Source organism: Encephalitozoon romaleae, chromosome I (assembly GCF_000280035.1).
Source record: "Encephalitozoon romaleae SJ-2008 chromosome I, complete sequence".
Lineage (NCBI taxonomy): Eukaryota > Fungi > Microsporidia > Unikaryonidae > Encephalitozoon > Encephalitozoon romaleae.
In genome coordinates, this window is record NC_024896.1 from 17,411 (window position 1) to 38,196 (window position 20,786).

The 20,786-nt window shown below is 40.6% G+C and overlaps 21 protein-coding genes and 1 non-coding gene across 22 annotated transcripts; 12 read left to right on the forward strand and 10 right to left on the reverse strand.

Moving 5' to 3' along the window:
• Positions 1-131: 131 nt before the first annotated feature.
• Positions 132-203, forward strand: EROM_010185. Its single transcript has one exon. It is a non-coding gene; the product is annotated as a tRNA-Gly (tRNA).
• Positions 204-316: 113 nt separating this feature from the next.
• On the forward strand, positions 317-2,323 carry EROM_010190 (hypothetical protein; the record flags this gene model as incomplete). The annotated part of the gene is made up of 1 exon (XM_009265586.1): positions 317-2,323. The coding sequence occupies one exon, from the start codon at positions 317-319 to the stop codon at positions 2,321-2,323; it is 2,007 nt and encodes a 668-aa protein (XP_009263861.1).
• A 201-nt stretch (positions 2,324-2,524) lies between these two features.
• Positions 2,525-3,235, forward strand: EROM_010200 (hypothetical protein; the record flags this gene model as incomplete). The annotated part of the gene is made up of 1 exon (XM_009265587.1): positions 2,525-3,235. The coding sequence occupies one exon, from the start codon at positions 2,525-2,527 to the stop codon at positions 3,233-3,235; it is 711 nt and encodes a 236-aa protein (XP_009263862.1).
• A 94-nt stretch (positions 3,236-3,329) lies between these two features.
• On the reverse strand, positions 3,330-3,860 carry EROM_010210 (zinc finger domain-containing protein; the record flags this gene model as incomplete). The annotated part of the gene is made up of 1 exon (XM_009265588.1): positions 3,330-3,860. The coding sequence occupies one exon, from the start codon at positions 3,858-3,860 to the stop codon at positions 3,330-3,332; it is 531 nt and encodes a 176-aa protein (XP_009263863.1).
• A 79-nt stretch (positions 3,861-3,939) lies between these two features.
• On the forward strand, positions 3,940-4,344 carry EROM_010220 (hypothetical protein; the record flags this gene model as incomplete). The annotated part of the gene is made up of 1 exon (XM_009265589.1): positions 3,940-4,344. One exon carries the CDS (start codon positions 3,940-3,942, stop codon positions 4,342-4,344), a length of 405 nt encoding a protein of 134 aa, XP_009263864.1.
• A 97-nt stretch (positions 4,345-4,441) lies between these two features.
• Positions 4,442-5,632, forward strand: EROM_010230 (DNA repair protein Rad4; the record flags this gene model as incomplete). The annotated part of the gene is made up of 1 exon (XM_009265590.1): positions 4,442-5,632. One exon carries the CDS (start codon positions 4,442-4,444, stop codon positions 5,630-5,632), a length of 1,191 nt encoding a protein of 396 aa, XP_009263865.1.
• Positions 5,633-5,825: 193 nt separating this feature from the next.
• Positions 5,826-6,953, forward strand: EROM_010240 (actin; the record flags this gene model as incomplete). Its single annotated transcript, XM_009265591.1, has 1 exon — positions 5,826-6,953. The coding sequence occupies one exon, from the start codon at positions 5,826-5,828 to the stop codon at positions 6,951-6,953; it is 1,128 nt and encodes a 375-aa protein (XP_009263866.1).
• Positions 6,954-7,110: 157 nt separating this feature from the next.
• EROM_010250 (Forkhead/HNF3 transcription factor) lies at positions 7,111-7,761 on the forward strand (the record flags this gene model as incomplete). The annotated part of the gene is made up of 1 exon (XM_009265592.1): positions 7,111-7,761. One exon carries the CDS (start codon positions 7,111-7,113, stop codon positions 7,759-7,761), a length of 651 nt encoding a protein of 216 aa, XP_009263867.1.
• A 100-nt stretch (positions 7,762-7,861) lies between these two features.
• On the forward strand, positions 7,862-8,404 carry EROM_010260 (putative Mra1-like protein; the record flags this gene model as incomplete). The annotated part of the gene is made up of 1 exon (XM_009265593.1): positions 7,862-8,404. The coding sequence occupies one exon, from the start codon at positions 7,862-7,864 to the stop codon at positions 8,402-8,404; it is 543 nt and encodes a 180-aa protein (XP_009263868.1).
• Positions 8,405-8,563: 159 nt separating this feature from the next.
• Positions 8,564-9,271, forward strand: EROM_010270 (hypothetical protein; the record flags this gene model as incomplete). Its single annotated transcript, XM_009265594.1, has 1 exon — positions 8,564-9,271. The coding sequence occupies one exon, from the start codon at positions 8,564-8,566 to the stop codon at positions 9,269-9,271; it is 708 nt and encodes a 235-aa protein (XP_009263869.1).
• Positions 9,272-9,367: 96 nt separating this feature from the next.
• On the reverse strand, positions 9,368-9,901 carry EROM_010280 (MED6 RNA polymerase II transcriptional regulation mediator; the record flags this gene model as incomplete). The annotated part of the gene is made up of 1 exon (XM_009265595.1): positions 9,368-9,901. The coding sequence occupies one exon, from the start codon at positions 9,899-9,901 to the stop codon at positions 9,368-9,370; it is 534 nt and encodes a 177-aa protein (XP_009263870.1).
• A 121-nt stretch (positions 9,902-10,022) lies between these two features.
• On the reverse strand, positions 10,023-10,445 carry EROM_010290 (FeS cluster assembly scaffold Isc; the record flags this gene model as incomplete). Its single annotated transcript, XM_009265596.1, has 1 exon — positions 10,023-10,445. The coding sequence occupies one exon, from the start codon at positions 10,443-10,445 to the stop codon at positions 10,023-10,025; it is 423 nt and encodes a 140-aa protein (XP_009263871.1).
• A 29-nt stretch (positions 10,446-10,474) lies between these two features.
• EROM_010300 (hypothetical protein) lies at positions 10,475-11,200 on the reverse strand (the record flags this gene model as incomplete). The annotated part of the gene is made up of 1 exon (XM_009265597.1): positions 10,475-11,200. The coding sequence occupies one exon, from the start codon at positions 11,198-11,200 to the stop codon at positions 10,475-10,477; it is 726 nt and encodes a 241-aa protein (XP_009263872.1).
• Positions 11,201-11,651: 451 nt separating this feature from the next.
• EROM_010310 (peripheral Golgi membrane protein) lies at positions 11,652-13,289 on the reverse strand (the record flags this gene model as incomplete). Its single annotated transcript, XM_009265598.1, has 1 exon — positions 11,652-13,289. One exon carries the CDS (start codon positions 13,287-13,289, stop codon positions 11,652-11,654), a length of 1,638 nt encoding a protein of 545 aa, XP_009263873.1.
• A 218-nt stretch (positions 13,290-13,507) lies between these two features.
• EROM_010320 (RNA-binding protein) lies at positions 13,508-13,822 on the forward strand (the record flags this gene model as incomplete). Its single annotated transcript, XM_009265599.1, has 1 exon — positions 13,508-13,822. The coding sequence occupies one exon, from the start codon at positions 13,508-13,510 to the stop codon at positions 13,820-13,822; it is 315 nt and encodes a 104-aa protein (XP_009263874.1).
• Positions 13,823-13,841: 19 nt separating this feature from the next.
• On the reverse strand, positions 13,842-14,141 carry EROM_010330 (small nuclear Sm-like ribonucleoprotein; the record flags this gene model as incomplete). Its single annotated transcript, XM_009265600.1, has 1 exon — positions 13,842-14,141. The coding sequence occupies one exon, from the start codon at positions 14,139-14,141 to the stop codon at positions 13,842-13,844; it is 300 nt and encodes a 99-aa protein (XP_009263875.1).
• Positions 14,142-14,234: 93 nt separating this feature from the next.
• On the forward strand, positions 14,235-15,089 carry EROM_010340 (hypothetical protein; the record flags this gene model as incomplete). The annotated part of the gene is made up of 1 exon (XM_009265601.1): positions 14,235-15,089. One exon carries the CDS (start codon positions 14,235-14,237, stop codon positions 15,087-15,089), a length of 855 nt encoding a protein of 284 aa, XP_009263876.1.
• A 613-nt stretch (positions 15,090-15,702) lies between these two features.
• EROM_010350 (hypothetical protein) lies at positions 15,703-17,472 on the reverse strand (the record flags this gene model as incomplete). The annotated part of the gene is made up of 1 exon (XM_009265602.1): positions 15,703-17,472. The coding sequence occupies one exon, from the start codon at positions 17,470-17,472 to the stop codon at positions 15,703-15,705; it is 1,770 nt and encodes a 589-aa protein (XP_009263877.1).
• A 138-nt stretch (positions 17,473-17,610) lies between these two features.
• On the forward strand, positions 17,611-18,504 carry EROM_010360 (DnaJ-like protein; the record flags this gene model as incomplete). The annotated part of the gene is made up of 1 exon (XM_009265603.1): positions 17,611-18,504. One exon carries the CDS (start codon positions 17,611-17,613, stop codon positions 18,502-18,504), a length of 894 nt encoding a protein of 297 aa, XP_009263878.1.
• Positions 18,505-18,548: 44 nt separating this feature from the next.
• EROM_010370 (hypothetical protein) lies at positions 18,549-19,157 on the reverse strand (the record flags this gene model as incomplete). The annotated part of the gene is made up of 1 exon (XM_009265604.1): positions 18,549-19,157. One exon carries the CDS (start codon positions 19,155-19,157, stop codon positions 18,549-18,551), a length of 609 nt encoding a protein of 202 aa, XP_009263879.1.
• A 115-nt stretch (positions 19,158-19,272) lies between these two features.
• EROM_010380 (hypothetical protein) lies at positions 19,273-19,785 on the reverse strand (the record flags this gene model as incomplete). The annotated part of the gene is made up of 1 exon (XM_009265605.1): positions 19,273-19,785. The coding sequence occupies one exon, from the start codon at positions 19,783-19,785 to the stop codon at positions 19,273-19,275; it is 513 nt and encodes a 170-aa protein (XP_009263880.1).
• A 74-nt stretch (positions 19,786-19,859) lies between these two features.
• On the reverse strand, positions 19,860-20,777 carry EROM_010390 (RNA polymerase I and III subunit AC40; the record flags this gene model as incomplete). The annotated part of the gene is made up of 1 exon (XM_009265606.1): positions 19,860-20,777. The coding sequence occupies one exon, from the start codon at positions 20,775-20,777 to the stop codon at positions 19,860-19,862; it is 918 nt and encodes a 305-aa protein (XP_009263881.1).
• Positions 20,778-20,786: the final 9 nt, after the last annotated feature.

Here is a 20,786-nt window from a genome sequence, read left to right on the forward strand (position 1 = left end):
TTTTCATGATGGAGGAATTGCCATTTTGGGCTGATATTCTTGAAGACTTATTGGGTAGGATGGATAAGTTTTATTGGAAAGGAATGCGAAAAGTAATCAGAAGATTTGGCATGGGCACCAATGAGAGGCAAGCGTTGTTGGTCTAGTGGATAGGATAACAGCCTTCCAAGCTGTTGGCCCGGGTTCGATTCCCGGACATCGCATTTTACTCCTTGGTTATCCATAAATTTTCTTTTGTTCCTTATTTCCCGCTAATCTTCACATCCAGTCTAGTCCAAACTAAATTACATTCCTTACCCTGAAAGAAAATCCTTGAATGGGTGATTATGATGCAATAAACGACGAGATAAAGAATTTTCTGAGTCTTACAGACAGAAGCCCTTGCGAGGATGCTCTCCCTGCCAAGGATCCAAAGGCAAATGAAGAAGGTATTTCTTCCTTGATAACACTTCTCACAAGCCTACAGAATGTATACAATGAGATCAATACAAACCTTGTTGCTGGGGACAATGAGGGGCTCAAGAATGTTATTCTAAACAGTGATGTGAAGATGTCTCTGGTATGTGAGTCTCTCATGAGGGTGCTGAAGGATGTGTCGCAGGAAAAAAGTGAGCTTGTGAAGAATGAAGAGAAGTACAAGGAAAGAATAAGAAAGATGAATGAGGAGAAGGAAAGCCTTGAAATTAAAATAAACAAGATGGAAAGTGATCTCGAGTTTCTGAACCGAGGGAACCAGGAGCTTAGCCGGATTATCAGGGATCAAAAGAACAAGATTCAAGCCTTTAAAGAGAAGGCGGATCTTGAGAAGAGAAATTGCGATAGCTTTCGATCGATAAATGGAGAACTAGAGATTCTAAGGAAGAAGGCCTTAGAGAAATGTGATGTTTATGAGAAGGAGATAGGTGTGTTGAAGGAGTACATGAAAGAAAGAGGAGGGGAGATAGGGAGACTAAGGGATGAGGCCAAACAAGGAGAGGAAGAAAGAGAAAGACTCAGCAAGAAAATAGTAAGTCTTGAAAAGAACAATGAGCTGCTTCGAAAGAAGTTGGAGATGAAGGAGAGTGCCATTGGAGTGTGCAATTCCGAGTTATCGAAACTGATTTCCAAAGAGAAGAGGATTGAGAACGAGATTGAGAAGATGAAAGAAAGAGCATCTTATTATGAGAGGCTTTACAAGGCTACCAACAGCCAAAATGAGTATCTCAACAGACAACTTTCGAAGATGATAAGAGATACAGACAAAATAGAGATTCCCGAATATGATCCAAATGCCCAGGAGGAGATGACAGCGATATCGAATGAGAAGAATGGTAATGGTGTGGAGCAAAATGATCTGAAGAGAATCAAGAGATATAGAAAACGAATTCATGATCAGAAGAGGATAAATGAAAAGCAAAGGATAGAGATTCAGGATTTGAGCAGAGAGGTTGAAAGGCTTAGAGACGAGGTTTCAAGGCTTCAGGAGGAAAGGACGAAAGCTATTAATGCAAACAGTAAGATTATGGAAGAGCTGATGAGTAAGGTTGAAAGATTGTTAGAGAAGAATAGAGAATATCAAGGGATTATTTATGAACTCCGAGGAAGAGACATGAAGGAGGACAAAGGCCGAGTGGATTTCAACGAAAGCTTCAGGACTGTGAATGATGGAGAGAATGATCAAGTGGAGAAGGAAGACTTTTTTACCTCAAAGATCCCTGGAAGAGGGGAAGAGTTAGAAGATGGAAACAGCGTAAGGCCATTTACACTTAGGAATGACTATGGGAGCAAAGTAAATGACGATAGTATATATGATGATTCGAGTAGGATCTATGGGATGGGAGTCAGGAACATTCCTTCAAGGCTGAGTTTTCCAAAGAAGCAGAATGAGGTGGGCGATGAGAATGGCGAACAAATTAAGCTGAATCTTCCGGATAGTTTTTTCAGTAGCCTTGCAAGTTCTAAAAAAGAGATAGGTTTGAATGAAGAAGAATGCCTAGAAAGGAAAGAAGAGAATGCTAGAGAGGCAGGGAGGGATACCGGGTATCTGGATGATCCATTTGATAGTCTAAGTAATAAGAACTTTGGAAAGGATGCAGAAAGTAGGGGAGAATCTGACGTAAGCACCACATCACCGAAAACTGTTCGCACAACTTCTACATTGCACGAGATGCTTAAGAGAACAGATGCCTTACAAGAAAAGTTCGACAAGTTGGAAGATCATCTCAACGCAATAAAGAACAGCGATAAGGTTGATGCTGAGAAGGTCCATGATCAGATCAAGGCATACAAAAACTACTACTACTCTGATTATTTGGACATGTCTAATGAATCCGATGTCATTTAAGTTTTGTATAGAGGTTGGGGATTTAGGGGATTTAATGTACTATTTGAAAGGATGGTTTCATTTTTATTCTGTCTTTTAGGTATGGCTATTGGTATTTGAAACTTATCTGTTAGCGGGCTGATCCAACCAAAACAAAAAGAATAGCTTTCAAACCTGAAAAAAGGAGCCAAGAAATATAAAAAAACCTAAGGCGATATGCCCATGGATAAGGAAACTGTGAAGGACATCCAAAGGTCCATTGCAATGAAGTTGAACAGAGTGGACTACACTGAAGTTTCTCTGATCAGTGGATACTCGGAAGCAGAGGATTGCTACAAGAAATTTCGGGATAACCTTAAGAAGATTTCTGACAGCATTACATGGCTGATGACGTATGAGCATGGGGGGAGTAAGATGAAGTCTTTGTATTCGAAGATGGACATGATAACTTCCACGTCAAGGCTTGGGCACTTTAAGAATTATGATATTTACGAGCTCAATGGACTTGTTGGGTTGGAGCTTTCAAGAATTGGGCTGGGCTCGAATGTTAGTGATATTGGAAAGAAGTACTCTAAGGCACACATGGATATTTCTAGATACAAGGTTGAAATGAACAGGAAGCTTGAACAGCAGATAAAGAAGATATCTGAGTTAAGAGACCATTCAAATGCAATTGATAAGAAGAGGAAGAAGATTTCGAACATAAGGTACGACTTGGAAATGATGAAGAGATCCAAGGATCCCAAGGCACCTGATGCAGTATCCAAGGAGGAGGAGATGGAAAGGACGTTTAAGGAGACATCAAAAGAAGCGCTTAAGGAGATGGAACGATTTATTGGAAATGATGGGGTATGTGGAGTGCTTCAGAGTGTTGCACAGGCCCATGGGGAGTTTTCAGAAAAGAGTTCTAAGGTGTTAGGAGAGGTCAAATAAATGTTTATTACCTACGCAAGACTTTACCAATTCTTTTTCTCTATTACTACAACAAGGCATACATTTATATATGCTTAGCTGATATTATGTTTTTTTATGAACTTGCCAGATTTGAAGGCTTCTGAATGATGTCTGAACGAGATATTTCACGGGCTGGGTTAATATTGAACTTAGGATGTCCATAGTCGCAGGTTGGCCCCCTTGGGCAAAACCCAAGAAAGTAGTTATAGCATAGCTTCTTTCTTACATGCTTATTCTTGCATGAAGCCCCGTTCCTACAGAACCCACGGTTATACCATGGACATTCCTTTGAAGAGCTGTTTGGATCTATGTGTATGTAGTTACACTCTGGATTCATACATTCTCCATAGCTACTGAAAAAATAGCACTCTGGCATTCTTGAGAGATCATATTCGTGCATAAACTCACATTTGATTCCCTTTTTACACAATCCTCGGAGCCAATGCTTACAGACAACAGCCGTGCTCAGCTTGACATGTTGCTTGGAACAGTTTGGGTCCTTGCAGGAGTTTGTCTGATACGGGATGCAGTAGACTTCATCTTCTTCGTGCAGGCCCAACTTGTTTGAGACATAACTTTCAAAGCTGAACACTGGCTCTCCCATAGGAGGGGAAAGAAAAGAAGGCCATATATGTCTATGCTGTACATGTGTGATTAAAAAACAACAAAAAAATAGCCCCAAAATGAAGTTATATGGAACTGTGATATTATGCTTACCATTTCTAGCGATGTGCGCCTCTGAGGTTTCTCAACATGTGGCAGATACTATGAGTAATAGGGCTCAAGCCCCATACAAGAGAGTTATGGAGCATGGAAAAACATGTGTTGGAAAGGTGTGCAATCTTTTCGAGAAAGGCAAAAACATGCTCTATACTAGAATCAAGAATGCCATGTCTAGTATTAGAAGCAAGAGCGAAAAGGCCAAAGAGGTTGCTGGGTCTGAGAACATGCAAGGGTCTGAAGAAGAAGCATTTGACCTTTCTCCTGAAGATATTGAGAAATTAATTGAGGAGGTTAAGAAGAAGCTTGCCGGGTATATGGATGTGGCAGAAGAGAAAAATGAAGAAGAAGAGAAGAAGGAGTTGTGAGGTTATGTGACTGTTTGTTTACACCCCATTAGTAAATAAACATAAGATTTTCTTTGTTTGTTTTGGATAGTTAAGCAGATTCTGTCTACCCTTATGAATGGAACCGAGTGATAGCTGGGAGGAGGCCATTGAAGATGGACTAGAGCTGTTTCCAAGAAAAGAGAAGACTATCCGAAGAGATGTGGACGTTAAGATCGAGATGATTCATAGGGTTTTATGGTTTTTTAGGAAGGTGGTAGTTCCGGTTGGGAAGCCGAGTATAAAAGAAAAGGTTGATCTCCATATTTATGAAAGATTGAAAGAGCATGTATCTTCTGTCGGGGATATTGGAGAAGTGGATAGGACAGTTATTTTATTTAATCTTTTAATTTCATTTGGGATACCAAGCAGGATATACATAGTTTTGTCCGAGGAGCCCAAATGTTTTATTGAGAGTAAGATTCTAGGCAAGGTTAAGGAACACCACAGCAGATATGAAGACTGTGTTTTTTCAATCGACGCCTCTCTAAAGCTTAAAGACCAGTCATACCACTTTTCAAAGTCCACAAAACGATTTTCTGCATCAAGATATGTGGTTTCAGGGTTTTCCAAGTCCAAGATGTGTAAGGATGTGTCGGATAAGGAAATGATCAGATGCTTTGATGAGATCGATAATGAAAGGATGAGTACGATACCAAACTCTGTTGAGAAGATGAAAAGACATCCAAAATATATTGTTGAGTCCATGTTAAGATGGGACCAGTGCATCTATCCAAAAAGACCGGTTTTTGGGATCTTCCGAGGAGAAGCTGTATATCCTCGAGAAAATGTGATAAGGCTGAGAACAAAGGAACAATTTTATAAGGAAGGGAAAGAAGTCAGGTCATCAAAGCCTTATAGAATAGTGAAGAGAGACAAGATGATCCGGCTGTATGCGCCATGGCAGACGTGCGAGATAGTAGTTAAAGGGTTCAGTGAGTCAATGTATCAAGATTACTTCCATCCGAATTTTATACCACAGGACTGTGTATATATAGATAACAAAAACGCTAAAGATGTTGCATATCTGATTGGGATTCCATACAGGATTTGCTTTCATGGGTTTTCTGGGAGGATTCCTATCAATCGAGGGATATTTATAGAGAAAAAAAATCTTTATGTGCTTTCTAACTTTCTGTCCCAATATTGCAAGTACTTGGAGATGAAGGAGAGGAACGAGCGTGGGGCATTGGGGCTGAAAAGGTGGAGGGTTTTAATCAGAAATGCAGCCAAGTATTTGAGGATAAGAAAAAGCTTGGGATTAAAATAATATTTGGTATTTTCTTTTGGCTGAGACGGAACCAAAGTAGCTATAACAGGCTTTAGTAAAAGACTTCAAAGGGATGAAAGAAGATATTACTTTGATAAATAACAGGAGATGACAGTCGAATGGCCATTTATGTATAATTGTTGTCAAATTTTTATCCAGGAAAACCTACATAAAGAAAAAAAAAATACCCCTTATGTCAGAAATAGTTCAGGCACTTGTCATTGATATTGGATCTGGAGTAGTGAAGTCTGGTTTTGCAGGTGACGATGCGCCAAGGGCTGTGTTTCCTAGTATAGTAGGGTCTCCTAAGCACAAAGGAGTGATGGTTGGAATGGGGCAGAAGGATGCCTATGTAGGAGACGAGGCACAAACGAAGAGAGGGATTCTTCATATCAAGTACCCTATTGAACACGGAATTGTAAACAACTGGGACGACATGGAGAAGATATGGCACCACACGTTTTACAATGAGCTAAGGGTTGCACCTGAAGAGCACCCTGTTCTTCTTACTGAAGCACCACTTAACCCAAAGGCCAACAGGGAGAAAATAACTCAGATTATGTTTGAGACTTTCAATGTACCATCATTTTATATTTCTATCCAAGCTGTTTTGTCTCTCTATGCGAGTGGAAGGACAACGGGGATAGTGTTTGACTCTGGAGATGGTGTGTCTCACGTTGTGCCTATTTATGAGGGTTATTCTCTCCCATATGCAATCAACAGAATTGATCTTGCTGGAAGGGACCTGACCGATTACCTACAGCTCATCCTTACTGAAAGTGGAAACTCATTTACAACGACTGCTGAGAGAGAGATAGTCAGAGATATCAAAGAGAAGCTTTGTTATGTATCTCTGAACTATGAGGAGGATATGAGGAACACAGAGCATTTGGCTTCGATCACAAAGACCTACGAGATGCCTGATGGGCAGGTGATTTCCATAGGTAATGAAAGATTCCGAGCGCCTGAGCTGTTGTTCCAGCCCAAGCTCAGAGGCCTCGAATTGAAGGGAGTCCATCAGAACATCTATGATTCTATTATGAAATGTGATGTTGATATCAGAAAGGAGCTTTATGGGAACATTGTTCTTTCTGGGGGTACTACGATGTATCCTGGGCTTGCTGAGAGGATTCTTAATGAAATCAAAGCTCTTGCACCCCCAGTGATCAAGATTGGAGTAGTTGCACCTCCCGAGAGGAAATACAGTGTATGGATTGGGGGATCTATTCTGGCATCCCTGTCTACTTTCCAACAGATGTGGGTTTCCAAGGCTGAATATCAAGAGCACGGGCCATCTATTGTCCACAGGAAGTGCTTCTGATTAACATGGCCAGGTGCTATGGAAAGCATTCTTAATGAATGATTTATCATGATTGTCTTTTTAGATCATTTTTATTAACTATATAATCTATTCTGTCACCTTGGTGATAAATGAAATCATTCAACTTCATTAAAGCAAAACTTTTCCTCTTGTTTATATGTTTGGGAAGGAGAAGTGTGGAGATGAAGATGGACTTCCAAGATGTAGTGCCAATGAAAGAAAGGGCTTTAGCCATTCCTCAGACCCAGATTCCCATGACCAAGGAAAAAAGGGAAGACGCCCCGGAATATCCTATGCAGACTTAATAACAGAAGCTATAGAAAGTAGTTCGGAAGGAATGCTGACACTCAAGGAGATATACTCCTATATCTCTTCAAAGCACCCATACTTCTCTCTTAAGAAAACAGGATGGCAGAATTCCATTAGACACAATCTAAGTCTGAATAAATCTTTCTATAAGGTTCCAAGAACATCAGTGAATCCAGGGAAAGGCTCGTTCTGGAAGATAAACTATGAGTTCCAGAACAACAAGGGCTCTCAAAAGACCTATAGGTCTAGGAATAAATATTCGTTCAATAGTCATCGCGATGCAGAAAAGAATGTCAACTCAATATCAGAGCTTCTTGGGCCACAGCAGGGTTTCTTCGACAACATTGGCGTTACAGAAGTCCCCTTTGAGCGCCACACAACTATCTTTGATGGAAATTTAACAAGTCTCAGCGATTGTCTCGAACATAATTACCAAAAAGAGTACTTCGACCACAACGACGATGTCTCAAACGCAAACTACATCTTCTCGTTTAGATGATAGAGAAATAAATTCAAATTAGATGTATAGTGTTCTATGTGTAACGGCTTTAAGCGTATCCCGAAAAATCAAATTCTCAGGCCATATCCCTTCCCTGTTGATGAGTGCTCCATTGGTATTTGTTCTAAAAGGGGCTAAGCTGACATGTGAGAGTCGTGAAGATGATCCAGAGTTCAACAGATCCCACAAGGCAATCCAACTATTAATGGATTCTCCTCTGAACAAGTCGAGGAAAATTCATGTTTATGTACATACAACTAGTAATGTACTTATAGAGCTCAGCCATCTTCTTGAAGTTCCTGAAAGCCCCATTGAGTTCAGCGATGTTATGTCCTATTTGCTTAGAAGACTAGTTGTCAAATCATCTGATGGAGCTGTTCTAGCAAAGGTGATAAAGAATCCAATAGAAAAACACCTTCCTCCAAACTCCACAAAGGTCGTTCTTTCTTCAAGAGGATGCAGGATGTCCCCTAAAGACTTTGAACCATACATTGAACGAGGACTTGTCTTCTTTATCAATATTGGAAAGGTAGAGAAAAAAGAAGGAGAGGTCACCATGAAGGTGTCGAACTTCAAGCTCTCGCCTGTAAGTTGTTGTACCAAACTAACAAATATGTTTGAGGACATGCTGGGGGTTTTCTGACTTTAGGGATGGTTTTCAATGCTTGAAGACTGAAAAAGAAGGCACAATCGACTTGAAACAATACCTTAAGAAGGATAAGCCCAACTTAAAACATGGGGGCTTAAAACAATTGTTTCGTCAGGAATAGATTTTATCTCTACAGTGGATTTGCTGCACAGAATGTTTCTGGGAATTTTAGGATCACTTATCTTGACACTCAGGGCTGTTAGAGGATCATACCAGCAACCAGGCACAGGTTCAACTAGTCAAATGGTGGTATTAAAAAACGATATCAATCCAAAGCCGGAATGCTATCAAATATATCAAGGCCCCATGCAAGCTCCAGTTTGCGCCACGTTTACGCAGCCAGTGGTAACAACCGGGATAGTTCCTCAAAGGCCCGAGAAATCGAGGCTAAGCCCAGACCTTGTAAGGCTAATCCAATCGATTCCTGGTGCCTCGGAGAAGCTATCTAGCTTCTTGGAGTACAAGGGAATAACTCAGCCATGGCCAGAGATATTTGATTTCAGTTCAGACAAGCATTATGGTCTCCCTGCACCAGAGCCTATGTTCTCCAAAATACAGTCCTTACTCAATGTACTTGAAGATATAAAAGAGCTTCTATCGAATGAGCTGTTCAAGGTCGAGACTTACATCAGCAGAGGCAAAGGCCATCTATGCGAAAGTATCAAGAAACTCAGGAGATACGATGGGATCCTCAAAAAATATCTAAAGAAGATATCATCTGCAAAAGCAGCTAAGTCTAAGCACAACTATGCAACTAAGTATACAGAGTTTAGCGAGAAGGCCCATGAAGAAGCAAAGTCGTACTATGAAACAAAGAAATGGCTGCAGACAATAGTAACATTATTTAGATCTCTTATTTGACAACCATTTGTCTGTATTTATGGATTCCCAAACGATGTATTGGTCTTAGGCTATTTCCTAGCTGGAGAATCCAGATTAAAGTAACAATTTGATGACTTATGGTTCCATCTGCTCCTTTTTAAAATCGTTGAAAATCTCCATCATAAAGCTTAGATCCTTGTTGTCCTCTAAACCCTTTCTAAAATGCTTTCTTTTAGACAGGTTGAATGGATTAAATCTTCTCTTCTCCATCATCTTTTCAATGAATGAGTTCAAAAGCCACATCGAGTCTCCCATTCTACACCTATAAATCGAATAGTTTGTAGGTGCTGCATAGACGTGTCCGTGGATTACATAGTACATTCCTAATGTCTCTGTGGTGTCTCCATGATTATATGCTTTCCTGATCACAAACAGTGTTCTTTCATTGTTACTACTTTCCACCTCATAGAATATCCCTATCATGGAGGACAGTTTGGACTTCTGGTCAAGTCCTCTGAACTGGGTCTGCATCTTGAGTATTTCATTGTTACAGGACTTGTCGTAGAAAGGAGACCCAGAAAAGTACTCCAGGATGTTTGTGGTGTCAAGAGACTTTGAGCTGAGGAACCTCTGGTCAAAAAAGCTGATGCTTTCTTCTTTCTCCTCCATTAAGGGAAAGTACTTGCCAGCTTCTTTTACAGAATCTATTGGAGCATAGACCCAGACAGATCCAGAAGAAATATACTTTACTCTAACGTTTTATTCCTAGGAATGCTCTGACCTATCCATTCTATGACGACGGCCTGTTTTTATCAAGGAAGTCCTTGATTGCCGACTTAATAGCATCTTCGGCCAACATGGAACAATGGAGCTTTATGGGCGGCAGAGAGAGCTTCTTTGCTATATCTCTATTGGATATCTTCAGTGACTCGTCTAGCGTCTTTTTCTTGATCCATTCTGTTGCCAGGCTTGAAGAGGCAATGGCAGACCCACATCCAAAGGTCTTAAACTTTGCATCCTCAATCACGTTATCCTTCCCCACCTTGATCTGCAGCTTCATCACATCTCCGCAGGCCGGAGCACCGACTATTCCTGTTCCAACCCTTGGGTCGGCTTTGTCAAGAGATCCAACGTTCCTAGGATTCTCAAAGTGATCCACAACACTTGCATCGTACTTTCTTGTTATCCTACTTATATCTTGAAGTGCTGGCATACCGGGGTTGGCGTCATCGTTTTTAACTTCTACTCCTCAAAGCTCAAAACCTTTATGGAATCTTCTGTAAGTAGGAACAAATTACTCCTAAGTGCAATGTACTGGCGAATTTCTCCTACAGGAAACATGCTCTTGAGCTGCCAGTCGTTACGAGTCACTTCAACACAGTTTTTCATCACTCTGACCTTCTGATCTCCACACTCCATGGTACTTTTGTCTTTCCTCCACGAAGGACTACTTTTAATAAGCTGCAGCCTGCCATTATAAACCCTCGACTCTCCATTCCTATATGTGCATGAAACAACACCATCTCCCAACTTCACATCAGTCATCCAGTCAGCACACAGATAGCACATTATCTCCCTTAACTTCATGTCGTATTTCTTCTCATTATTCTTTACGAGATGTAACAATATATTGTAGAATAGAAATCTGCATCTCCGGCTCATAGCCTTCTTCCTCAGTAGGAACAATAAGAGATGCAGGTTTATACTCCTTATTTTTGTGCATTTGAACCTCTTGTCATATCTATAGATTCCAACCATGTTGCCTTGATATAGCAGAATATAACCATCGATTACATAGAACTCAACCCCCGTAAGCTCTATAGAAAATACTCTAACCTTCTCTCCAGACAGATCGTACCGGTTCAGTGAGAAAAAAGGCCCTGAAGAACTCAGCTTCGGCCTACAAGACTCGACCTTAATGTAGTTCATATATTCTTCAAAAATTACCTTCCTCAGCGACTTTTCCATCTCCTTCGTCACGCCATCCCCAGTACCAAATATTAACAAACCAAATCAAAACCTTGTCGGAAGTTAAAAAATCCCATACAGTTCAGAAACAAAGAACAGACCATTCACATTTATTCATGGGCAATACCGGGTCTTAATTCACAAACTTCCCAACATAACCATTTTCAGAATCAACCTTTCTCATGTTCGGATTCACAAGATCCCTGTTTCTAATAAGAAACGCTATTTCCTTGTCTTCCTCGCTTAAAAATTGCTTCTTTTCCTCCATCCTATTCTCATCACCACGTGCCGCAGCCTTTGTATCTCTTCTACCTTTGATATAGTCTCTTATGTTGTACACGTTCTTAGTTCTGTCAAAGAATAAGTTAGAATCAGAGTATTTCGAATGGAATCCTTTCATCCTGGGGTTGGAAATTCTGGATAAGACTATAGGCAATAGGGCACAGGGGAATCAAAGAATAGATCCAGGGTCACTGTATGGAGGAGACCCAATGGTTGCTGTTTCCAAGCTGTCTTCTTCTGAATGTGACTGGACACTTCTCAAATCCTCCATGTTCTTGAATTGTTCTAGGAGTACATTACTTTTCCTTTCATTTGAGATATTATTGAAAACATCTAGAGGCATCCCCCCAAGCATTTCTCCACCTTCCTTCTGCTTGCTGGGCTCTGCATCATGACTTATTTCCAATTTTAAGATATTGGACGTTTTGTTAACCTGAGGCTTTGGTTCATCATCAGATGACTCAGCAAACTCGCTACGTTCTTCTTGATGGTGTTCGGAGCATAAAGGGCACTTGCCGTCTGCTTCGTGCTCAGATATTTCCATGGTTTTGTGAGGCCCTGTCGAATCATAGCCATTCTCGGTCCCATAAAAAGAAAGGCTCAGGCTAGACAAGAAGTTCTTTGCGTCAAACTCACCTTTATGAGGATCATCTTTTTCTATAGGAAGCAAAAAACCCTCGGACTCTTCATCATTACTACCTTCAGCCTGGCGTATGTATCCTAAACCTTTTTTGATCTCTGCTTTCCTTATGGAGCTCGGACCCCTCACGGCCTTCTTTTCCAAGACCTCATCTTTGCTCACCAAGGAAAGACTGCTTTCGAAATCAAAGTGATCGTCCTGCCCTTGCTCAAGGATGTTTACAATATCCTTAGAAAGATCATTCCTTTTTGTTTCTATGCATTTTTTCCTTCCCATAGGTACCTCATAAGTAAGGCCTTCGGGGAGTATCATAGGAATCTCGTTTACTTCCTCCACACCTTCCAAGGGTTGTCTACTTTCAGAAGGTGCTTCACTGTGAAATGACTCTTTCGATTTCGAGCTCATAAAGTCATAAGAAGGCGTCTTTTCCTGGGCATCCCAGATATAAGTACTAGACATGGATTCCAAGCACCCGTCACTTCCACTCATAACGTCCCTTAGTCTACTGCTGATTATGTCTTTTCCACGTAGCTTTCTTCTGAGTCTCCTGACATCGTTCTTAATGATCTCATTGTTGAATTCAATCTTGCTGCGCCTTGGACTAAAAGGAACTTTGTAGAGCTCTCCCATCCCTATCTGGCATCCTAAAAGTACATCCATACCGACTTGGAGTGGAACCACTCTTACATACTCAAGATCATTGTTGTAGACCAAGAGCGGAACAACCCGCCTTCTGTTCAGCTCAAGGAATCTCAGTAAGTCATCCTCGTCCTTTGAATAGATGTTTTCTATCCCAAGAATGTAGTCTCCGACAACTATTCCTGCCTTCTCTGCTGGAGAGCCAGGATTTACTCTTAGAACCTCCATCGAAAGAAGGGAAGCCATGCTCTGATGGAACTTCACACTGATTCCGAGCCTGGTCTTGTCTTTCCTTGGTATCTCAAGAATGGATGTCTCCATGGTCCTCATGTCTATCAACTCTAGATTAAGAGCCTTACTCTCCCATTCTTTGTTCATCGCCAGTGCATCGTCCTTGCTCTCAATGGCCTTTCCATTGAAGCTGACTATTGAGTGTATAAATGGAAGAACTCCGTTCTTGTGTGATACACTGCCTTCTGAAACCTTTAGTATTTGCAACGACTTAATTGTTGATATACACGATCCCATTTTCTTTGTAAATTCCATTTTTTATTTATTCGTCTGTTGGGTGGAGGCCGCAAAATGATTGAGCCCCGCTCCTTATTTACCTAGTAATTCTTACTGGGATTGGCCTGCAAAAGCCGAAAAGGGTATCGCAGGAGACTATCCCATGGATGCCTGTAGAGTGTTACAGGTAAGCCGAAGACTTTTACTTAATTATTTTTCCATGGACACCCGTCTAACAAATGGAGGGAGAAAGTGATATAGAAAGGCTTCAGCGTATGCAGCAATCATATCTAGATATTCAGGAAAAGCCGGTATCAAGTGTGTACGTGAAGAATCTTGATGCCTCAGTTACCAACTCAGACATTGCCGCACACTTCAGATCTTGTGGTAATATATCCGGAATAAATGTTATTACTACAAAAAACACCAGGAAGTATGCAATAGTAGACTTCACTTCGGAGAAGTCTGTTGAGATGTCCTTGCTTTTCAATGGATCTGTCTTGAAAGGAAAAAAAATCATTGTTCAAAGAAAGAGAGAAGTCGATAAAAGATAATTTCTGTTTACTCATTATTTCACACCTTTGTTTTTCTCCGCTTAACTCTGGTCGCTTCCTGGTCTTTGGTCCTATTTCTTGGCCTATCATCAACCAGCAAAGGTTTAAAGTCAATATCATCTCTGAACATAATGTACCTAATAGAGCTTCCCCTCACTGTGTATGTGCTTGCAGGCACCCCGTCAACCACAGCGTCCTCCATCTCTACGTTCATTGTTTTATCGACAGAAGTTATTCTGCCTTCGATCTTTCTACCCTCCTTTGTTTCAACCTTAACCTTTTCGCCTTTGCATTTCTTCAAGAATCTTATGAGCTTCATTTCGTGGGTGGCTCATTCCGAAGAGTCATTACTGCTCTGAATAGAGGTAATCTGGCAGTCTAGTGGATTAAATTTTTTAGCTCCTCACCCATAATGAAAGAGCTTGTTGATGTTTTATACTATGATTATATCCTATACAAGCTGGCAAATTTGTATACATTAGAGACTGCCAGCAAAGAAATAGGCCAGTACCAGAAAATAGCGCAAAAGCTTCTAGTAAAGCTCCGCTCAGATAGGGTTATTTTTGATGCCGAGATAGGTTTGAAGTTTGCATACATAAAGCTATATGACCTTCATCTATCCTTTCCAAAATGTACAGGAAGGCACCATGCCTCTTGCTGCCGGGCCCATTACTTGCAATTTCTTAGTACCTCCTATGACTATCTCACTAAGATCATGGCAGAGTATTCCTCTCTGAAGGAGTGTACTGCATTCAGCCACCTCATTTATATTGTGGTAGTGGTGAGGTTTGTCAGTTCTCCTACATTGGAGCAATTCAGGGACTTGAATAAGGAAGAGGACCCTGAGTCTATGAAGCCGTATCTTGCTCAGCAGGGGATCAAGGCCGAGACTGAGGAGGAGTTTGCTAATGAGAAAGAAAGACTCATTAAAACTTTAAAGATAAAGGCTAAGGATGAGAGTAGCCTTTTCAACAAAACATTTCAGTATGTAATGGATGAGCTCAAGCGGATGTTTCTGTCCTTTGATGTTCCCCTCCTCTCCTTCTTCGGAACTAGCGAAGTGATACAGCTGAAGGAGCTTTATCCCAATGCATTTGAAGGATTCGAGGGCGTTCCAGGGTCTTCAAAGAGCTACAAGGAAGAAATTCTAAAGGAGTACTTGGACATGAGGAGCATCCTTAACAAAACTAGAAGTGCGTTTATAAATCCTAAGGACAAAGGGGAGAAAATATTGTGGGGATCAGATGTAAGTCCATCCGATCAGTAACTATTCATCTGATCTTACGTAGGAAAGGACGTGATTATCCCAAGATGGATTATTGCCTGTGTTGCTTTCTAAGAACTTTTAGTAAACCTATTGTGCATGTTTTCTCTTAGGTCTTAAGGAATGATTCTTCTGCATATTCTGTCTGCCTCGGTGAAGGCTTCATGTTCGTAGACACTTCAAATTGATATTACTTATGGACCTTAAGGTTCAGGATTCTTCCTTATCCGTATATATTAGAAACTCTTTTAATCTTGAAATATGTCAATAAAATTAAATTAAAAACATAATTTATAAATCGAAAAGCTTAAATTCTCCGGAGAGTTTACCCTTAATGAAAGGAATACAAAGTCTGCTCTTAGTCATGTTTTTGATCTTTGGCCTTGTGTATGCAGAAGATAACAACAAGTCTGATAATAAGGATGGGAAGGATAAAGATAATACTTCTACCAACAGCAATGAGAGTTCATCTTCACCTCTTGCTACAAGTCTCCTTGGGCTTGCCGCCATTCTCACCATTTGCTTGGCTAAATAAACCTTGCTTTTGAATTTGTAATTAATTTATTTGTATTTTATCCAAAATACAAGGCAATATAAAAATACATCTTTATTCCTTTTAAGGCCTTGTGGCCATTCTCATCTCCAGCTTGGATATCATCTCGTCCTTTTTCCTGAGCTTGTCAGCCATTGCCGAATAAAGACCTTTTATCCTTTCCTCATTTTTTCTACACTCATTGAATTTCTTTTCCAGAACTAGGTTGCTTGCCTTCAGTTCCTTGTTCTCTTTGCCCTTTTTCTCAAGATACCTTTTGCAAGCTTCCAGATCTTTTCGGGCAATGTTGAACTCTTTGGTGAAGTCCTCCAAGAACATCATTGTCTTTCTGTCCATCACATCTTTATTATTCTCTGCAAACCTCATGGCTTCATTGGCTTCTTTGTTCATCACTCTCATCTTTCTAATAACATCCTTGTATGCACCTCTAAACCTTCCTACAATCTCATCAAGTGATCCTGTTGGTTCTACGCCAAAAGTCTTAAGAAATCTCTTGTTATCCTCTGTGATATTAGTCATTCTTCTATACTCCTCTTCCTTGCTTTTGAGTTCCTTCATCTCATTGAGCAAAGTATCCATCTCTTTATACCCCCCATCAACAGACCTTCTTTCTCCAAGCATCTTTCTTGCCAGGTCTATTTTGGAGTCTATCGTGTCTGCCATCTTTTCAATCTCCCCTAGCCTTCTGTCGCATTCTTTCCCCTTCTCTTGGAGAAGATCCTTCAGAAATATTTCAAGCTCTCTTGACCTTTCTAGATCAGAAGTACACTCTAGGCATTTCTTCTTGAGCCCTTCAACCTCTTCCATAAGCGAGTTTCTTTCTCTTTTTGCTTTTTCTAATTCTTCTTTGATTCTGTAGAGCTCTGAACTTCCGGAAACATCCTGTGAAACCTTGTATGACAAAGCTCTCTTTTCATTCTCACAAACCTCAAGTCTTTTCTTTAGATCACTTCTCGAAGTCTTCAATTGCTCAACTTCTCTTCTTAGCTCCTCATTTCTCAATGCCAACTCTTGCTTGTCTCTTGTTTCCCTCATGTAATTCTCCCCCATCTCTTTAAGATACATCTCATTCGATTGCTTTTGCCTATACATCTCTTTGTACTCATCCTCCATGCTTTTGTAATGCTCTCTCATCTGGTTCATCTCCGCTTCCTTGAGATTCATCTTTTCCTCAAAGGATCCCACAATCCCCTGAAGTTGGGAAATCTTGTTGCTATACTCATTTCTTTCTCTCTCTCGCTCATACATAATCTGATCCCTTTCTTTGTTGCTGTTTAGAAGAGCATTCTTGTAAGACATTAACTCCTTCTCGACTTGCGACTTCTCTTCTTTCTCGTGTGCAATCTTCTCAATAAGGCTTTTCTGTTCATCAATCGTATTCTTACTTCTGTTAAAACATTCTCCTAACACCTCATTCTCTTCCCTTAACTTGGCATTGATCCCATTGACATTTTCTAGATGTTTGAGAAGCCTACCATTCTCTTCTTCAAGCATAGATATCTTATTGAGGTACTCCTGCAAATCACCCTTTAGCTTGTTCTCAGTATCTTCCTTTTCCGTTCTTATCTTCCTAACCATCTCGTTCATCCTTTCCATTTGCTTGTTGAGCTCCTCATTCTCCCCTTCAAGAATGTCTATGGATCTCTTGCTATCAAGAAGGAGCTTCTGGATATCCTCCTGGATGTTCCCCCCTGAGCTTGCCTTGTAATGAGAAAGCTGGTGCTTGATCTCAAAATTCTCGTTTCTTAGTTCCTCAATCTCCTTCTCATAATCCTTAACCGTCTTAATCCTTTGCAAAGGATTGAACTGAAGCGAAAATGAATGTTCTCCCATCTCACGGGTTAAGGGTATGTCTTCCTCAACAAAAATCCTGGGAATTGCTGGAAGGGAAGAATGTTCTTTGGTAGGCACCACTGTTTGTAATGTAGCCAACTATGATTTCAATTCTTTCCTGCCTACCCCATCATACCAATGGGAAATAGGCAGTCAAAGATAGAGAAATCTCCTCATGAGGTTTTAGGCTTATCTCCTGTATCCACTAAGAAGGAAGTCAAGGATTGTTATAGAACTCTCATACTCAAGGTCCATCCAGACGCACAGAAAGTCCACTCCTCTAAAGCTCCTAAAGAAGCAATGGAAATAATGGAGGCATACACATCTATTATGAGATCTCCTCCAGGATTTGAGTTCTATACCGAAGAACTCTTCAGGAAAGATCTTAGGAAGTATGCAGATGATTTCTTTGAAAGAATATCCGACTATTGTAGAATTCCAGGGGCTCCTAAATTCAGTGACCCGGACTTCGAAAGGTTTTATCAGGTGTTCACCAACTTCAGAACTCAAAAGGTATTTGACTCCGAGGAAGAAAAAAGTGAATTTTGTAGAAGTGTTAGAAAGGTAGCAAGGATTGTTAAGAGCTTGGATAAAAGGATCAGCATCGACAGCTTCTCTATTGAAGCTCATCCCGCACCTCCTAAAGTCAGAGAAAAGAAAACAAAGCTTTATCCTTACAACTGTGATCATTGCAGTAAAGGATTCCATTCCCACAATCAGATCATAGACCATTTCAGGAGTAAAAAGCATTTTGAAAGAATAAGGCTAGTCTCAGAGGATCCAAAGAAGTACATAGAAAAACAGTTACAGGAGATTACCTGTCAAGACCTCTCTGAAATAACCCAAGAGCCCTGCACAGAAAAGGAACTTGAAATCGTGGAGGACCACAAGGCTGAAGAGCAGAGTGTCCCTAAGAAGACAGGCCATATACGGGAGCCTGCCCCATTTAGAACATGTGCAGAGTGCAAAGCTGTGTTCAATAGTAGGGCAGAGTTACTCACGCATCTGAAAATGGGGCACAAGGAATTCTAGGAATGGAATTTAATACTAAACCAGTTATGTCCATGAGAAGATTGCTAGTTCCATCTGTAAAACAATCCATCTTTCATCTTTACTACTCCTGTAAACACTAGACTTTTCAAGTGTTTATCAAACTCTTCGTCAAACTCATCTTCTGCATTCATATGGGTTTCTATAACTTCTCTGGCCTGCCTTTTCAAATTTTTATATTCGAGCTTCTTAACAAGTGTCTTATATATCACTCCACTAAGATTCAGCTCAGATAAGTACAGCTCTGGGCTAAGTAGAGAGGAGCTTATGGAGGCAAACACATCTGGTGTGAATGAAAGGTCGACTCCTCTACTGCTCCATTCTCCAGAAATTCCTTTCTCAACACTCTTGTATCTCTCAATCCTTTCATCCTTCACACCATCCGGATATGTTACAAACTCAATCCTGTAATGCTTGAACAGGCTCATCTTGTAAAGGAAAAACTCGAAGTTCACCACATAGAATAGAATTTCCTTGTCGAGTAAGAAAAGTTCTTTGAAGGCCTTGAGTGTGACTTCCCCGTTGGTAAATTTCAAGACATATCTTTTCTCTAGCTTTATTGTATATGCTCTTTGAACATCTGAGATGACCTCAGCTCCAAGAATGTTCGGTGTCGAAACCATCCTTATAATCATGATGAAGGAATACAAAAATCAAGGCCAAGGTTGAAAATAACAGAAAGATCTGGAAGTAAGGCTGGAGTTTATTTTACATCACACCCAGAAGCATATGTTCGTATCCAAAGGAATCTCACTCCTCCAGCCGGTTGCATATCCAATTTATTCCCTTATGGACACCTAGAAATGATCTTGACTCCTCGTAAAGAATAAACTCGATTTTCCCATGCCCTATCTCATCACAGGTCCTCTTGAGTTCTTGCACAGACTCATTTCCATAGATATTGGATCTGCACAGAACGACAATGATATCCTTTGTCTTTGTTGTGTCTTCGTTGATGAGTGCAATACACTTTTCGACAGAACTTTTGTTATCTGCATCCACAGCAAAGATCACTCCTGCAGCAAGGCCCATGTGGATCCCCCTTATCTCATACAGGTCTGCATTGTCGTCTAGCGATTGGAGAATCAACTCCATTCCATTTGCAATACAAATGTCTTCAGAAAAAGGCCTAAGGGGTTTATCCATGTTGTAGCTGGAAATCGAGTGCTTCAGGACATGTCTTTGGTCCTCCTGGAGACCTAACAACGTAATAACATATTTCTTTCTTGTCGTGCCACAACATAGAGAAAGAACCCAGTTCATCGTTTATGGGCAAAAAATTGGCAACAAATAGTCTTTCTGCCAGACTCCAAAAACCTTACATTAATAGAAACTATTTATTGGTCCAGAAGATCCTCGACTTCATTTCTCAAGGCCATACTCTTCTCTATGAGTATCGAAACCGCCTTTTTTAAGAGATATAAAGGATCTAGAAACACGCTGTTGATTGTGAAGAGAAAGTAGTCGGACCTTCTTCCAATAAACACCTTGTCTTTGAACTCTTCATGTCTAAGTGCCTCTCTGCTCATTGTGTCTAGTCGTGGGTTGACTACATAAGCCTTCATTCTTCCATCGCTGAGTCTTACATCTATAACACCTTCCGAAAAGCATTTCTGAAGTTTGTAAGCATCCTCGTCAAAGACATCTCCTATTTCAATCAACGGCATGAGTCTATAGGTTGCAGGACATACAGGGCTCCACTTTGCATGCACCCTCCCTATATTCTTGGTGCATACAAGCTCTGCATTTATCTTCTGCCCTCGTGCTAACTTAAACATAAGTACCCCGCTGCAGAACTTGGCATTCCTTAAAGCTTCTCTCTGGCCTCCAAATGGAATCCACTTGATATCATCAGAATACACATTCATAACATCTTTGCTTTCATTTGTGACATTAAGAACAAACCTAAGAGAATTTCTTTCGTTCAGTTCCTTCTCCACAAACTCAAACATCTCAGGATCGGCCTCCAGAGGAATCAGCCCTAACCTGTGTGCTATAAACTCATCTGGAAACACGCTCTCATTCTCCTTTAGAAAAACATCCTTGACAGCCATAGTTGGAACGTCATTGCAGAGTATGCGTCTCAGGGCATTGGCAAAGGAACAGTCAACATTGACGAGATCAAACTCTAGCCTTTCCCCGCTATACTCTGTTATTTTTATCTCAATATCATCTAATGTTTGCTCAAACGACTTCACCTCCGAGCAATGTAAATCAACCATCGTCTCTCTTTCTAACTTGTATATCTTCGACATAGGCTTGTA